Source organism: Heteronotia binoei, chromosome 13 (assembly GCF_032191835.1).
Source record: "Heteronotia binoei isolate CCM8104 ecotype False Entrance Well chromosome 13, APGP_CSIRO_Hbin_v1, whole genome shotgun sequence".
In the NCBI taxonomy this organism is placed as follows: domain Eukaryota; kingdom Metazoa; phylum Chordata; class Lepidosauria; order Squamata; family Gekkonidae; genus Heteronotia; species Heteronotia binoei.
Genome location: NC_083235.1, coordinates 723,934 through 740,063, shown reverse-complemented (window position 1 = coordinate 740,063; position 16,130 = coordinate 723,934). Strand labels below are relative to the sequence as shown.

The 16,130-nt window shown below is 50.4% G+C and overlaps 1 protein-coding gene across 2 annotated transcripts in view; it reads right to left on the bottom strand.

The window, feature by feature from the left end:
* PRKCSH (protein kinase C substrate 80K-H) overlaps positions 1 to 14,119 on the bottom strand; it is a 51,626-nt gene extending 37,507 nt beyond the window's left edge. For both annotated transcript variants that reach the window (XM_060252517.1, XM_060252518.1), the window contains exons 1-6: positions 14,002 to 14,119; positions 9,044 to 9,160; positions 5,620 to 5,715; positions 5,482 to 5,539; positions 4,005 to 4,122; positions 250 to 379 (exon numbers count right to left, since the gene is read on the bottom strand). In XM_060252517.1, the coding sequence (XP_060108500.1) occupies positions 250 to 379; positions 4,005 to 4,122; positions 5,482 to 5,539; positions 5,620 to 5,715; positions 9,044 to 9,160; positions 14,002 to 14,089 (607 nt within the window). In that variant the 5' untranslated portion in view covers positions 14,090 to 14,119. The remainder of the gene's footprint in view (positions 1 to 249; positions 380 to 4,004; positions 4,123 to 5,481; positions 5,540 to 5,619; positions 5,716 to 9,043; positions 9,161 to 14,001) is intronic.
* Positions 14,120 to 16,130: the final 2,011 nt, after the last annotated feature.

The following is a 16,130-nucleotide window of genomic DNA, read 5'->3' as shown; positions in this document are numbered from 1 at the left end:
TTCTGCCTGCCAAGCAGAGGCTCTGCCACAGAGGTCTGACCCCTCCCTCTAAGGGTCTTCTGCTAGGAAACAGGCTGTGTGCCTGCCCCAAGGCCAGGAGCAAGATATACAAAGCCCACCCCCGCCTCCCTTTCTGCGCCTGCAGCTCCCTGCAAAATGCTGCTTTAGGCTCCACTGATCTGAATGGGAGGCCTCTGGTCAGCCACACAAAGCCTGGCAGCAGCACCACCGCCCCCCGCAAGTCCTCACCCTCCCAGGCCTTCAGGTGGGCATCCTTGGCTTCCTTTTCTGGCTTCTCGGCAGCCTCCTTCAGCGACCTCAGAGCCTCCACTTTCTCCTCCACAGACTTCTTCCCTTCCTGCAGCTCAGACAGCTTCCTCTGGAAGAAAAAGGAGGTCTTTGAGTGCAGCCCAAGCCCCAGCCGTCCCTCAGCAGCCTCAAAGTCACCATTTGCAGCGGCCTAGAAGTGGAAGCACCTTTTCTGCTCACTGCAGGGCACGTCCATCAGAACACAAAAGGTCTGGGGCCTCTCTCATTTTGACACCAGGAACTTTGGGTGGCTCATTTTCCTCAAATTTCACATCCCGCCCCCCACTTCCCACAACCAAAGAGGAACCGCACACCAAACTTCCATGGGCTGATACAGGTTGAAAGACATGAAGCTGCCTTATCCTGAACCCTCAAATCATAAAGTCCAGCACGTCTCCTCAGACTGGCAGTGGCTCTCCAGGGTCTCTGGTGGAGGTCTTTCCCATCCCCTTCTGCCTGATCCTTTTACCTGGTGATGCCGGGGATAGAACCTGGGACCTTCTGCATGCCAAGCAGAGGCTCTGCCACTGAGCCAGGGTCTCAGGTCAAGGTCTTTCCCATCCCCTCTTGCCTTTTAACTGGAGATTCCGGGGATTGAACCTGGGACCTTCTGCATGCCAAGCAGAGGCTCTGCCACTGAGCCAGGGTCTCAGGTCAAGGACTTTCCCATCCCCTCTTGCCTGGTCCTTTTAACTGGAGATGCTAGGGATGGAACCTGAGACCTTCTGCATGCCAAGCAGAGGCTCTGCCACTGAGCCAGGGTCTCAGGCCAAGGTCTTTCCCATCACCTCCTGCCTGGTCCTTTTAACTGGAGATGTTGGGGATTGAACCTGGGACCTTCTGCATGCCAAACAGAGGCTCTGCCACTGAGCCAGGGTCTCAGGTCAGGGTCTTTCCCATCACCTCCTGCCTGGTCCTTTTAACTGGAGATGTTGGGGATTGAACCTGGGATCTTCTGCATGCCAAACAGAGGCTCTGCCACTGAGCCAGGGTCTCAGATCAAGGTCTTTCCCATCACCTCCTGCCTGGTCCTTTTAATTAGAGATGCCGGGGATTGAACCTGGGACCTTCTGCATGCCAGGCAGAGGCTCTGCCACTGAGCCACGGCCCTTCTCCTTTAGTCTCCAGGGTCTCAGGTCAGGGTCTTTCTCATCTCCTCTTGCTTGATCCTTTTAAGTGGAGATGCTGGGGATTGAGCCTGGGACCTTCTGCATGCCAAGCAGAAGGTCCCAGGCTCTTCTGCATGCCTGGGACCTTCTGCATGCCACTGAGCCATGGCCCCTCACATCAAGCTTCCTTCTACTGAACCAGACGCTTGGTCTCTTGCAGTCGGATCTGTCTCCTCAAACTGGCAGCAACTCTCCAGGGTCTTCCACACCCCCTCTAGGCTGGTTCTTTCAACTGGAGTTGCCGGGGATTGAACCTGGGACCTTCTGCATGCCAAGCTGGGGCTCTGCCACTGAGCCAGGGTCTCAGGTCAGGGTCTTTCCCATCACCTCCTGCCTGGTCCTTTGAACTGGAGATGCCGGGGATTGAACCTGGGACCTTCTGCATGCCAGGCAGAGGCTCTGCCACTGAGCCACGGCCCTTCTTCTTTAGTCCCCAGAGTCTCAGGTCAGGGTCTTTCCCATCCCCTCTTGCCTGATCCTTTTAAGTGGAGATGCTAGGGATTGAGCCTGGGACCTTCTGCATGCCAAGCAGAGGCTCTGCCACTGAGTCAGGGTCTCAGGTCAAGGTCTTTCCCATCACCTCCTGCCTGGTCCTTTTAACTGGCGATGCCAAGGATTGAACCTGGGACCTTCTGCATGCAAAGCAGAGGCTCTGCAACTGAGCCATGGCCCCTCACATCAAGCTTCCTTCTACTTAACCAGACCCTTGGTCTCTTGCAGTCGGATCTGTCTCCTCAAACTGGCAGCAACTCTCCAGGGTCTTCCACACCCCCTCTAGGCTGGTTCTTTCAACTGGAGTTGCCGGGGATTGAACCTGGGACCTTCTGCATGCCAAGCAGCGGCTCTGCCACTGAGCCGCAGCCTGCCCTTCCACTGAGTCATGGCCAGCACATCTATATCCCAAGCGCTGCAGCACGAAGAGGCAAAATCTTGACATACACAAAGAGAAATGGAACACGTCAGGACCAGAAAAACTGGGACCTGGGAACCTGACACCAAGTGTAGGGCATCAGATGTGGAAGGGGCATGGGGCAGGGAGGCAGGAAGCGGCACTGCCAGCCACCCCCGCACCCGTCCAAGCCCAGGGGGTCAGTGGCAGGGGCAGGGAAGAAGGGGATCCTACGTGCTCAGAAGAAATGGCAGGTTTGGGCTCCCTGCCCATTCACTTGCTGTCGGTGCTGGCACAGCCTCTGGAGAAGGTCTCCGTTGGAGAGGGACAAAGCAATGGCCTGAAGTTCCCTCTACCAGCAGCAGGGCTGCAAATGAAGCAGGTGTATTCTGAGGATCCCACAACAGATGGAGCCCTGGTCTCTTTGAGCTGCAAACTGGGCCCTGATAATATGGCATCTGGTGCTTTATAGATTACAGCAAGGTTTTCAACTGTGTGGATCATGAAAAGCTATGGGTGGCTTTAAAAGAAGTGTGCATGCCAGAACCTCAGAGTCCTTTCATGTGCAACCTGTACTCTGGACAAGAGGCTACTGTTAGGACAGAATATGAAGACCTGTTTGCAGCTGGGCAAAGGTGTCAGACAAGGAATGGATTTTCTGTCCCTATCTCTTCAATCTATATGCAGAACGTAAAGCAAGCACAGATTAGACTTAGATGAAGGTGGAATGAAAACTGGGGGAAGGAACATTAAAAATGTGAGATATGCAGATGACACCACGTTACTGGCAGAAAACAGCGAAGACACAAAACAATTCCTGATGAAGCTTAAAGCTGAAAGGGCAAAGGCAGGAGCACAGCCGGACATGAAGAAGACAAAAATATTGACTACGGGAAAACTGAACAACTTTAAGCCTAATGATGAAGAAACTCAAATTGTCAAACATGTTCTACTCCTTGGCTCAGGCACCCATCAAAGGGAGACTGTCACTAAGAAGACCAGCAGCCACAAGAACGAGAAGAGATCCCAAAGGGAAAGGCCAAGAGAATCCAGGCTGTGGAATCCCCCAGTCCTATGTATGAACATGGAAGTTGGACAATGAAGAAAGCTGAAAGGAACGTTGACTCATTTGAAATGGGGTGGAGGAGAGTTTTAGAGACAAATCAGGGAGTTCTAGATCAGCTCACGTCTCAACTCTCCGTAGAAGTTAAAATGATAAAATGGAAGCTGTTGTACCTTCAGTGAGCCACAAAAAGGTCAAGGTAGTCCCCTGTGCAAGCACCACTCGTTTCCGACTCTGGGGTGACATCGCTTTCATAATGTTTTCACGGCAGACTTTTTACGGGGTGGTTTGCCATTGCCTTCCACAGTCCTCTACAGTTTCCCCCCAGCAAGCTGGGGACTCATTTGACTGACCTCGGAAGGGTGGAAGGCTGAGTCAACCTGGAGCTGGCGACCTGAACCCAGCTTCCTCTGGGATCGAACTCAGGTCGTGAGCGGAGCTTAGGACTGCAGTACTGCAGTTTTAGCACTCTGCACCACAGGGCTCCTTCAGTGAGCCACAGAGATGCCCAAAACCTCCCCCCTCTGCTCCCCCAATGAAGTGTGCCCCCTCCTCCTGGCCCTGCCTTCCTCACCTGCTTCTCCTCCTTCCTCTTGCTTGCTTCCTCCATGAGAGCCTTCTTGAGTTCAAAGCCTTCTCTGGCCACTTCAGCCATCTGCTTCAGGGCCTCCCGCTCCTTCCGGCCCATCTCTCTGTCAGGAAAGAGAAAGGCAGCTCCTTTTTGGCCATGTGTTGCAGCCGTGCTACCTGCTGGCACGCAGAACGCAGAGACGACCTCTCTTGGAAGGAGACGGGTGGGGGCAAACTTCCTTCAGGAGCACCAGGCTTGGCAGAACGGGCACAGCAGAGGCAGGAGGGCACCTGGGCAAGGCCACTCTCCTACGGAATGCCCCACGCCACGAGCAACCGGGGAGAAGATGCCCATTCTGAGGCGGGAAAGGCTCCGCGCTGGTGCTGTCTGCAGTGACGTGGAAGCACGGCACGGCTCTGAGCGCCGTCAGCGGAGGAGGGGGCAGGAGCAAAAGCTTCAGACCCAGAAGCTCCATCCCTCAAGCATTTTGGAGGAACAACCTGAAAAGTCTGAGAAAGAGGCCAGGCGGGGGGGGGGGGGGGGGGAGAAGAGCACGGATCCCAACTGCTGTTTCAGGTACCTGACAACGCTCCGGCCAGGCCCATATGAGGAGCCAGCCGATGAGTCCACAATTGGACCAAGTGAAACACAGGGCTGGAAGGGACCTCTGGGCTTCCTCGGGAGGTGGTGCAGAACATAGAAAAAATCACAACTCCCTCCCTCCCACTTCCCCAGTCCTCCCTGCTCTAGGACCACAGGAAGGTGGGGGGGGAGGTATCTGTGAGTTTCCAGCATTGGGCGGGGGGTTGGACTAGATGATCCTGGAGGTCCCTTCCAGCTCTATGAGTCTATAAAGGCAAACACCCTCCAGAATCCCTGGGCCAATCTAGCCTGGAGGAAAATTCCTTCCTGACCCCAAAGTGGTAATCAGGATTATCCTGGGCATTAAGAAAGGGCTACAAGAGCCAAGCACCAGCTCATGGCTTCTTACTCTCTCTCTCGATCAGCCCGTTCACAGAACCAGCATGGCCATCTAGCCTCTGCTGAAAAACCTCCAAGGAAGGGAAGTCCCGTCACCCCGAAGAAAGCCTGTTCCATTGAGGAGCCGCTCTAAGGGTCAGGGAGTTCTTCCTAATGTGGAATCAAAACCTCTTTTGATTTAACTTCAACCCGCTGGTCCTTGTCCAGCCTTCTGGAGCACTGAGTAATTTTGTTTGTTCCTTATCAGATTATTATATAGCTTCTCTCTCCTAGAAGTTGGTTTTGGCCCTTGGCTTTTAGGGAGGCAAGAAAGATACCAATACTTAAAAAACAAAACAGAAAACACCATTCTCCATCGCAGGGACTACCAGAAGTCCAAAAGCCATCCAATCCCATTTAGAGCTGGGACTCTCTCGGGAGCTGCGCAGAAGCAAACCCCACAAGTTACCCTGCTACCCTCTTTGGCACCGAAGGGGGCTCACAAACAGGGCAGGCTCACTTGCAAGTGTTTTCACAGACGACACCGCTGTTGTATTCATCGGTTGTATCACAGCAATCTGGAAGACACAAAAGGGAGTGTGTGAACACAAAGCACTCGGAAGCGTCTGCAATCAGTTAAAGGGCTGCCCCCACTTACCGCAAATCCCGTCATTGACACGGGAAGAGGGGATATACTGAGGGCGGAAGCCGGCATTGGAGCAGTGGAAGCGCCCACTGGGGCAGGCAGCAGTCCCTGCAACAACAAGGAGAGCCCGGTTAGCATACAGCTGATCTACAGAGAGATCAAGGAGACCACCCCGACACGGGACGAAATTCCCCTCTTTCCTGTGCATAGAGAACCTTCAGTTGTCTGCTGACCACCCACTCACTCTTGGTCAGCCCCAGCACTCCAAAGACACTCTCCAGTCCAACACAGCCCCTCCCCACAAAATTCTGGGACAGGAACCCTCTGAGCAGCTGAATGTGCCCATTTTGTGCAGGGACACGAGAAGGGCTGCTGTACAAGGGACCAGGGAGCAGCGGTGGATCTGGAGAAGCAGGAAAAACATCAGACACAAAATATTCTATGCTTTATTATCCCATAAAAAATATTCAATTTCTAAAGGTTTCTAGACAGCACAGACAGCTTCAAGAGGGATTTGGATCAACATCTGGAGCAGAGGTCCATCAGCAGCTCTTAGCCACAACGTATTGTTGGAACTCTGTCTGCGGCAGTGATGCTTGGTATTCTTGGTGCTGGGAGGGGGGGGCAGTGGGAGGACTTCTGGTATCCTGGCCCCACTTGTGGACCTCCTGATGGCGCCTGGTTTTTTTAGCCACACAGGGTTGGATGGACCATTGGCCTGACCCAACATGGCTTCTCTTATGTCTGGGGCAGTGATGCTCTGTATTCTTGGTGCTTGGGGGGGGGGGCACAGTGGGAGGGCTTCTAGTATCCTGGCCCCACTGATGGACCTCCTGATGGCCCCTGGGTTTTTTGGCCACTGTGTGGCACAGAGTTTTGGACTGGATGGGCCACTGGCCTGATCCAACAGGGCTTCTCTTATGTTCTTATGTGACACAGAGTGTTGGACAGGAGGGGCCATTGGCCTGATCCAACAGGGCTTCTCTTATGTTCTTATGTGACACAGAGTGTTGGACTGGAGGGGCCACTGGCCTGATCCAACAGGGCTTCTCTTATGTTCTTATGTGACAGAGAATGTTGGACTGGAGGGGCCACTGGCCTGATCCAACATGGCTTCTCTTATGTTCTTATGTGACACAGAGTGTTGGACTGGAGGGGCCATTGGCCTGATCCAACAGGGCTTCTCTTATGTTCTTCTGTGACACAGAGTGTTGGACTGGATGGGCCATTGGCCTGATCCAACAGGGCTTCTCTTCTGTTCTTATGTGACACAGAGTGTTGGACTGGATGGGCCACTGGCCTGATCCAACATGGCTTCTCTTATGTTCTTATGTGACACAGAGTGTTGGACAGGAGGGGCCACTGGCCTGATCCAACAGGGCTTCTCTTATGTTCTTATGTGACACAGAGTGTTGGACTGGAGGGGCCACTGGCCTGATCCAACAGGGCTTCTCTTATGTTCTTCTGTGACACAGAGTGTTGGACTGGATGGGCCATTGGCCTGATCCAACATGGCTTCTCTTATGTTCTTATGTGACACAGAGTGTTGGACTGGAGGGGCCACTGGCCTGATCCAACAGGGCTTCTCTTATGTTCTTATGTGACAGAGAATGTTGGACTGGAGGGGCCACTGGCCTGATCCAACATGGCTTCTCTTATGTTCTTATGTGACACAGAGTGTTGGACTGGAGGGGCCATTGGCCTGATCCAACAGGGCTTCTCTTATGTTCTTCTGTGACACAGAGTGTTGGACTGGATGGGCCATTGGCCTGATCCAACAGGGCTTCTCTTCTGTTCTTATGTGACACAGAGTGTTGGACTGGATGGGCCACTGGCCTGATCCAACATGGCTTCTCTTATGTTCTTATGTGACACAGAGTGTTGGACAGGAGGGGCCACTGGCCTGATCCAACAGGGCTTCTCTTATGTTCTTATGTGACACAGAGTGTTGGACTGGATGGGTCATTGGCCTGATCCAACATGGCTTCTCTTATGTGACACAGAGTGTTGGACTGGAGGGGCCACTGGCCTGATCCAACATGGCTTCTCTTATGTTCTTATGTGACACAGAGTGTTGGACAGGAGGGGCCACTGGCCTGATCCAAGAGGGCTTCTCTTATGTTCTTATGTGACACAGAGTGTTGGACTGGATGGGTCATTGGCCTGATCCAACATGGCTTCTCTTATGTGACACAGAGTGTTGGACTGGATGGGCCACTGGCCTGATCCAACATGGCTTCTCTTATGTTCTTATGTGACACAGAGTGTTGGACAGGAGGGGCCACTGGCCTGATCCAAGAGGGCTTCTCTTATGTTCTTATGTGACACAGAGTGTTGGACTGGAGGGGCCATTGGCCTGATCCAACAGGGCTTCTCTTATGTTCTTCTGTGACACAGAGTGTTGGACTGGATGGGTCATTGGCCTGATCCAACATGGCTTCTCTTATGTGACACAGAGTGTTGGACTGGAGGGGCCACTGGCCTGATCCAACATGGCTTCTCTGATGTTCTTAAGGTTGACAGTTTCATAAAATTAAAAGCAATAAATGGATTCCACAGTCAATACAATCATCAGGCATCCTGGGCACTTCCTAAGTTGTAAGAAACAGTTTTCAGGTGATTATCCCTAAGAATTTTCAAGCCAAAAAATAAGAAGTGAGAATCCATATTTCTGTTCGCAAACTCAGAAGACTGGACCCTACCCGGGTGGAATAAGGGCACAGAATTCTTACCTCAAGACAGAGGCTCATTTCCTGCCCCTAAGCGTTTCTTCTCCCCCGCTGAAATCCAATGGGCTGCATGTCGCACTGTCCCTCTGCATCCCAACTCCCCTCTTCGCAACACCCCCCCCCCACACACACAGACTGGGACCACAAAAGGACTCCATGCCGAGTGGTACTTGAGGAAGGAAGGGAGGTGGGACTCTTGGAAGCTCCCACTTCAAAAACCCTCCTAGACGCCAACCGAACTCTTCTACTCCAGGCTCAGGGGTGCCCTCTGGAACCACCATTATGGCAAAGCAGCCTGCACAAGAACTCACAGCAACTGCTCACGGGAACACTTCAAGCAGCTGATTTAGTGTACCAGCATAAATCTGGGCACGGTTTGTGCTTGGCTTGTTGGCAACTGCTCACCCCTATCATTTCCCTGCCCGTAAAACCTCCTCAAGAATTCCTTTACTCTCCAAGTGGTTTTTTCCTGTCCCTTTCTTCACTGACCGGCTGTTGAAGCATCTCTCATACCCCTCCAATATACCTTTACAAGAAAATGAAATCTTTAAGCAGCACCTTTAGCTCTAGAGTCAGCGGCTGCAGGTCCAGCCACGAGCATCTGGTCACAGCCGACAGTCGGTCTCAGCAGCCAGGGTCCCAGGGGTGGGAAGGACCTCCTTCTGAAGCACCCCCCCCCCACACACACACGATGCACACTCACTTACCGGGCTCATCAGAGCCATCTCTGCAGTCACAGTAGTCATCATTGACTCTGTCAAAGGCTATGGTCGCAGAGCCATCTAGGCAAGTGAAGGGCTTGGATTCGTCATAGAAGTGGTGATCTGAGAGAGACAAAAGGGACACTGAGACCCAAGGCAGGGGGGAAGGGCTGAAGAGCCACGGATCCACACCAAAAAGGGAAGGGAGCTGAGCAGCCAGCAGGCCAAGCGCAAGATCATCACCAGGGATGGGGGGGTCCACTGGGAACCGAGGGGAGGGGGCACTGAGAGAAAACTTCTATGAAATGCTGCATCTTTCAGAAGGAGCAAAATTCTTTTTCAGGGTGAGGTTATAGCCACCCAAAACATAAGCTAATGATAATTCTTGTGTACACTGTAGACAAAGACATTTTCAAGGATGTTCATTGCTTAAGTATGAAATATATGGCAACCATTCATAATAATGCGCAACTCACAATAAAGTTGATCTCCAAATAGGCTGGTAGTTCTACCTACTGGGACCTTCTGAGAGCATTTCCACTCACTATGAAATCTAAGATTTCAGGTTTTCACGGCTGGTAACATCATTAGGGTTTGTAGAATCTTTCGGGATCAAGTGCCGTGTTCTACTGGAGAAAGTTTTCCTTCCAGATGTTTCGTTCTCAGCTGCGGAGAACATCCTCAGTGGTGTTGCAGCCGGAGCAGGCGCTCAGACCTTCTTGGCTGCTGTGCATTGAGTGGGGCCAGGAGAGCTGCTGGAGAGCTGCTATTTGTAGGCTGGAGGGGGTGTGATGAAAGGGCAATTGGTTTGTGGATGTGCCCATTGTAGTCTACAAAATACCCTGCTCCTGTGGTGCAGTCTACATTGGCACTACCCAACGCAGTATCAACACCCGTCTCACCGAACACAAGAGACACTGTCGCTTGTTTCAGCCAGAAAAATCAGCTGTAGCTGAACATGCACTTCAAGAAGGAGACCACGTCATCCACTTTGAAAGAACTGAAGTCCTTTCTACCATCTCACATTATTATACCTGCCTGAACAGAGAAGCTATTGAGATTTACAAACACCAGCACAATTTTAACAGAAAGGAAGAAGGCATTTTCATCCACCAATCTTGGTACCCAGCTCTGCAAAACACCCTACAGACTATAAATTGCAGGAAGTCTCAGAACAACCAGCAAATTCCACAGAACAATCAGCACAGTCAACAACCATCTTCCTTATCTTCAAACCCCTTCCAACCCTCCCAGCAATTAACACGGAACAATGGTCACATTCAACAGCCAGTTTCCTTATCACTAACCTTCCAGGAAGCCCCACCAAACAATGGGCACATCCACAAACCAATTGCCCTTTCATCACACCCCCTCCAGCCTACAAATAGCAGCTCTCCAGCAGCCCTGGCCCCACTCAATGCACAGCAGCCAAGAGGGTCTGAGCGCCTGCTCCGGCTGCAACGCCACTGAGGATGTTCTCCGCAGCTGAGAATGAAACGTCTGGAAGGAAAACTTTCTCCAGTAGAACATGGCACTTGATCCCGAAAGATTCTACAAACCCTAACTATGAAATCTGTTTGCCAATTTCAACTAGCATTTCTTCCTTCACCTCAGATGCCAAAAACTAAGATACAGATGTTAGCGTGCAACAGTTTGCAGCTTGCTCTCAAACAATGTGCAATCTTGCTTGTAAGAGAGAAAGGCAATTCTGCTCTTTAATTCCATAAATAAACCAAGCACCACAGTTTTATCCTGCATTATAAGTAATGCATTTAGCGTTTCATGTATTTACCTCCTTAATTCCTTATCTCACTTTCCTGCTCAGAAACTGAATATATTTTCTTTTCTGCCAGTCAAGGACCTGGACATTTTTCTCTGCCCTCCAGACATGCCTTTGGTGTCAACCTGTGGCTGTCCTGCAGCCTTTCAGCTGCTTACCTGGCTCTACAACACAGGACAGCCACATGTGGTCAGCTGGCCAAGGAAGAGAGGAAGGGAAGGGAGAGAACACTGTTTGGGGACAGAATGTAAAGCAGGAGACTCTGAGAAGCTGAGACCTCCAGGGTTCTACTGATTCTCACGAGAAGGGATTAACAAGACACTGTGAACACCCCCAGCATCTGAGGGAAACAGCTGTGACAATGTGCATGTTTTTTTTTAGCCAGCAATAAGAAAAGGCTTTCTTCCTGTTGAAAATGAAGAATGGTTTACTTTTTACATGAAATTTATAAATTTTGTCTCATTGCTGCATTACTTGCAACTGGAGAGCATCATGCCAACTTTAGAATTGAAGGTTTGGAACCAGATAAAAGAGAAATAATTGGCTTGCTCCATATAGAAAAGCACATTGCAACAATGTGTGGCTCCTTTATGAAGCCTCAGTGTTTGTATTCCGTATGGATGGGGAGTGTTTTGGCCACCAATGAAACGGAAGGCTTTGCACATCCTTTTAGTAAAAGAAACTGGCTCGCTCCTTCATTATATGCAGCTCAACAAGAGGAAGACATTAACATTACTGCTGAAGTGGCAACACGAAATGCGTCTATTATTGTAACTAGTTGCTTGTATGCAGTACCACTAAATTACTATGGGCTCTGCTGAAAATGGTGATTTGCTTCTTATCATTGTTACTGTGGATTTTTGCATCAAAGATATTTGTAAATTTAAAAGTATTTATATTTTAAAAGTATGAACATTCAAAAGTAATTATATATATAAAAAAGTATGGCAGCCTATTTACATCACAGATGTTGTTTGTTTCCAGATGGGAGACCACCTGGGAAATCTCCCTATGGCCACTGCTTTCCAGCTCATATGCACCAACCAGTTGTGTTCACAGCAGAAAGAGAGAGGCCCCACACCTTTCACTTCTCACACCAGGGGAAAACATGAACAGCAACTGGGAAACTGGACAAACTCACAGGTTTTTAAAAGTGCTTTGTGGGGGGGGGGCAAAGCGGAAGGGCTTCTAGCCCCACTTGCGAACCTTTTTTGGGGGGGGGCACTGTGTGACACAGAGTGTTGGACTGGATGGGCCATTGGCCTGATCCAACATGGCTTCTCTTATGTTCTTATGTGACACAGAGTGTTGGACTGGATGGGCCCTTGGCCTGATCCAACAGGGCTTCTCTTTTGTTCTTAAGTGACACAGAGTGTTGGACTGGATGGGCCATTGGCCTGATCCAACATAGCTTCTCTTATGTTCTTATGTGACACAGAGTGTTGGACTGAATGGGCCCTTGGCCTGATCCAACAGGGCTTCTCTTTTGTTATGTGACACAGAGTGTTGGACTGGATGGGCCATTGGCCTGATCCAACAGGGCTTCTCTTTTGTTATGTGACACAGAGTGTTGGACTGGATGGGCCATTGGCCTGATCCAACATGGCTTCTCTTATGTTCTTATGTGACACAGAGTGTTGGACTGGATGGGCCACTGGCCTGATCCAACAGGGCTTCTCTTTTGTTATGTGACACAGAGTGTTGGACTGGATGGGCCATTGGCCTGATCCAACATGGCTTCTCTTATGTTCTTCTGTGACACAGAGTGTTGGACTGGATGGGCCATTGGCCTGATCCAACAGGGCTTCTCTTTTGTTATGTGACACAGAGTGTTGGACTGGATGGGCCATTGGCCTGATCCAACATGGCTTCTCTTATGTTCTTATGTGACACAGAGTGTTGGACTGGATGGGCCATTGGCCTGATCCAACAGGGCTTCTCTTTTGTTATGTGACACAGAGTGTTGGACTGGATGGGCCATTGGCCTGATCCAACATGGCTTCTCTTATGTTCTTATGTGACACAGAGTGTTGGACTGGATGGGCCATTGGCCTGATCCAATATGGCTTCTCTTATGTTCTTATGCCTGCGGCAGTGATGCTCTGTATTCTTGGTGCTTGGGGGGGGCACAGTGGGAGGGTTTCTAGTGTCTTGGCCCCACTGATGGACCTCCTGATGGCACCTGGGGGTTTTTGGCCACTGTGTGACCCAAAGTGTTGGACTGGATGGGCCATTGGCCTGATCCAACATGGCTTCTCTTATGTTCTTATGAAACCTTCACCCATCTTGCTTCCAGCCTCTTCCTCCTCTGTATCAAAAAGGAGAGAAGGAACTGCCTCCTGAACATCTAGAAAGTTCTGCAACCTGTTTCCTGAGCTACTTGTTACTTTGGGATTTGGTGGTCTTGAAGAAACCGCAAGAAACCTAAAAGGTTAATATGCAATTAAAGGGCCGAACATTAAAAACAAAGCGTAAAAAAATCATTAATCAACATACATGTATTTATTGTTGAAAGCTAAAACCATTTAAGGGCCCATCATAAGCCTCTACCTACGTAAAATCATAAAAACTCAACTTGACCTGACGTGTTTCGACACACAACTCTTGGCACATAGGCTCTGACTCTACTTGATCAATTCTGGACCACGTGGCATACAAAAAACACTGAATGCTATAGGTATGCCCTTGATTAAGACATAAGGCTATAGAACAAGAGGCCTCAAGAATATCTCTAAGCCTTTGTCACTTCACTAAATTTCCTTGTGGTCCAGCATTGTTCTATTCTGTTCTGTATTATGAGCCAATATGTGTACTTACCTTTCTGACCTCTGAAGACCACCAATCTATGTGGAAATGCATCAGGTCAAGGTGAGTGGGTTCCCATTGAGGTTTTATGATTTTACATAGGATTTACATATAATTTTACATAGGATGATGGGCCCTTAAATGGTTTTAGCCTTCTACAGTAAATACATGCACGTTGATTTATGATTTTTTTACACTTTGTTTTTAATGTTCAGCCCTTTAATTGCATATTAACCTTTTAGGTTTTTTACTCCAGTTTTTTGGGTTAGGTTTCTTTCCCTTCTTTGTTTTTCCTTGAAAAAAGAGCACCAGAAAATGGGAGATACACGGAAGAGAGAAAGGCAACCCCCGAGCTTGTTGCTTCCTCCTGGGAACTCACTCGTTAGGGAGACACCTCTGGGTCTCTTCACCTCCACGGGAGAGGCCTGGCCAGCAAGACAGGAGAGCAGCAGAGGCAGAAGCAGCATGGTCCAAGGAGAAGAGAAGCAGCAGCAGCAGCTCCTGCGGGAAAAGGGCCAAATCAGAAGCCATTTCTACACACCCTGCCCTGTCCTGACCACTGCGCTTCCCCTGACCGAAGGCCTTGAGCAAAAGCAACACAAACACAAAACAAATACAGAAGAGTAAACATTAAAACAAGGCACCCTGAATTAAAACCAACCTCTCTGATGGCTGAAAGAGGCCACGAGTGCTCAGAATTTGGCGACAGAACACATTATTTCAGAACTGGTGTCTGCCAACAGAAAAGGTATAAACAGCCATTCCACAGGCAGCTGGCACTGACTCAGGACAAGGGTGATCCTGAGGGGCCACCATCCATTTCAGAATAAAATAAGGTAATCTCTGGTCTCTCTTACTCCAGCTGCACCAGCTGCAAAGTGGTCCAAATTGTGGGGAAGCAGTTGTGGGGAAGAAGACTGCAGATTTATACCCTGCCCTTCTCCCTGGATCAGGGACTCAGAGCGGCTTAAAATCTCCTATGTTCTTCTCCCCCCACAACAGACACCTTGGGAGGTGGGTGGGGCTGAGAGGGCTCTCACAGCAGCTGCCCTTTCAAGGACAACTTCTGCCAGAGCTATGGCTGACCCAAGGCTATTCCAGCAGCTGCAAGTGGAGGAGTGGGGAATCAAACCCGGTTCTCCCACATAAGAGAGCTCTGGCTGACCCAAGGCCATTCCAGCAGGTGCAAGTGGAGGAGTGGGGAATCAAACCCAGTTCTCCCAGATAAGAGAGCTCTGGCTGACCCAAGGCCATTCCAGCAGCTGCAAGTGGAGGAGTGGGGAATCAAACCCAGTTCTCCCAGATAAGAGAGCTCTGGCTGACCCAAGGCCATTCCAGCAGGTGCAAGTGGAGGAGTGGGGAATCAAACCCGGTTCTCCCAGATAAGAGAGCTATGGCTGACCCAAGGCCATTCCAGCAGCTGCAAGTGGAGGAGTGGGGAATCAAACCCAGTTCTCCCAGATAAGAGAGCTCTGGCTGAGCCAAGACCATTCCAGCAGGTGCAAATGGAGGAGTGGGGAATCACATTTGGTTCTCCCAGATAAGAGAGCTCTGGCTGACCCAAGGCCATTCCAGCAGCTGCAAGTGGAGGACTGGGGAATCACGTCTGGTTCTCCCAGATAAGAGAGCTCTGGCTGACCCAAGGCCATTCCAGCAGCTGCAAGTGGAGGACTGGGGAATCAAACCCAGTTCTCCCAGATAAGAGTCCACACACTTCACCACTACACCGAATTTGCCGTTGCCAACAAGGACATGCTGCTTTTGTTAAAGAGACGGTGCTTATTAACTTGATTTGGTTAGCAGGATGAATGGGAACACCAGTCGCAGGTAAATGCAAAGTGATCCCTGTTGCAGTCCAAACACACAGACAGGGCAACTGAGGCTTGTGGTTCTGGGTGTCCCCCGTGCAACACAGGCAGTGACTACACAGAGAATCCAAACAGGACGGCAGAGTTCCAGGAACAGCTCTCAGCAGGAAAGCTCCCATGGCATCTCCATAGGAACACTTCGGTCCTCAGGGGTTGCGTTTTCACGTCAGTATCTGATCGGTTTACATCCGGGGTTGGGGAACAAAGACAGCAACGGATCCCCTGAGACTTTCACCTTCCTAATTAGCATGTGGCTTCCTCAAGGTCATTTAAGACTCAGAGCCAGCACAGCGTTGCCATTAGAGGGTCTGGAAGACCCAGGTTGGTCTCTGTTCTGCTGCAGAAGCCAGCCGGGTGAACTGAGGCCTGGCACACTCTCTCGGCCAGAGCTGCTTTGCAGGGCCACTGTGAGGAAAGAAGGAAGCCAGCGAGAACAACACTGCAAGTGTCTCTGAGTCCCCACTGGGAAGACAAGTGAAGTTGGGAGATCTAACTAAATAAATAATAAACTAAATGCGACTCTGCTTGTAGTACAGAGCCAGTTTAGTGTAGTGGTTAAGTGTGTGGACTCTTATCTGGGAGAACCGGGTTTGATTCCCCACTCCTCCACTTGCAGCTGCTGGAATGGCCTTGGGTCAGC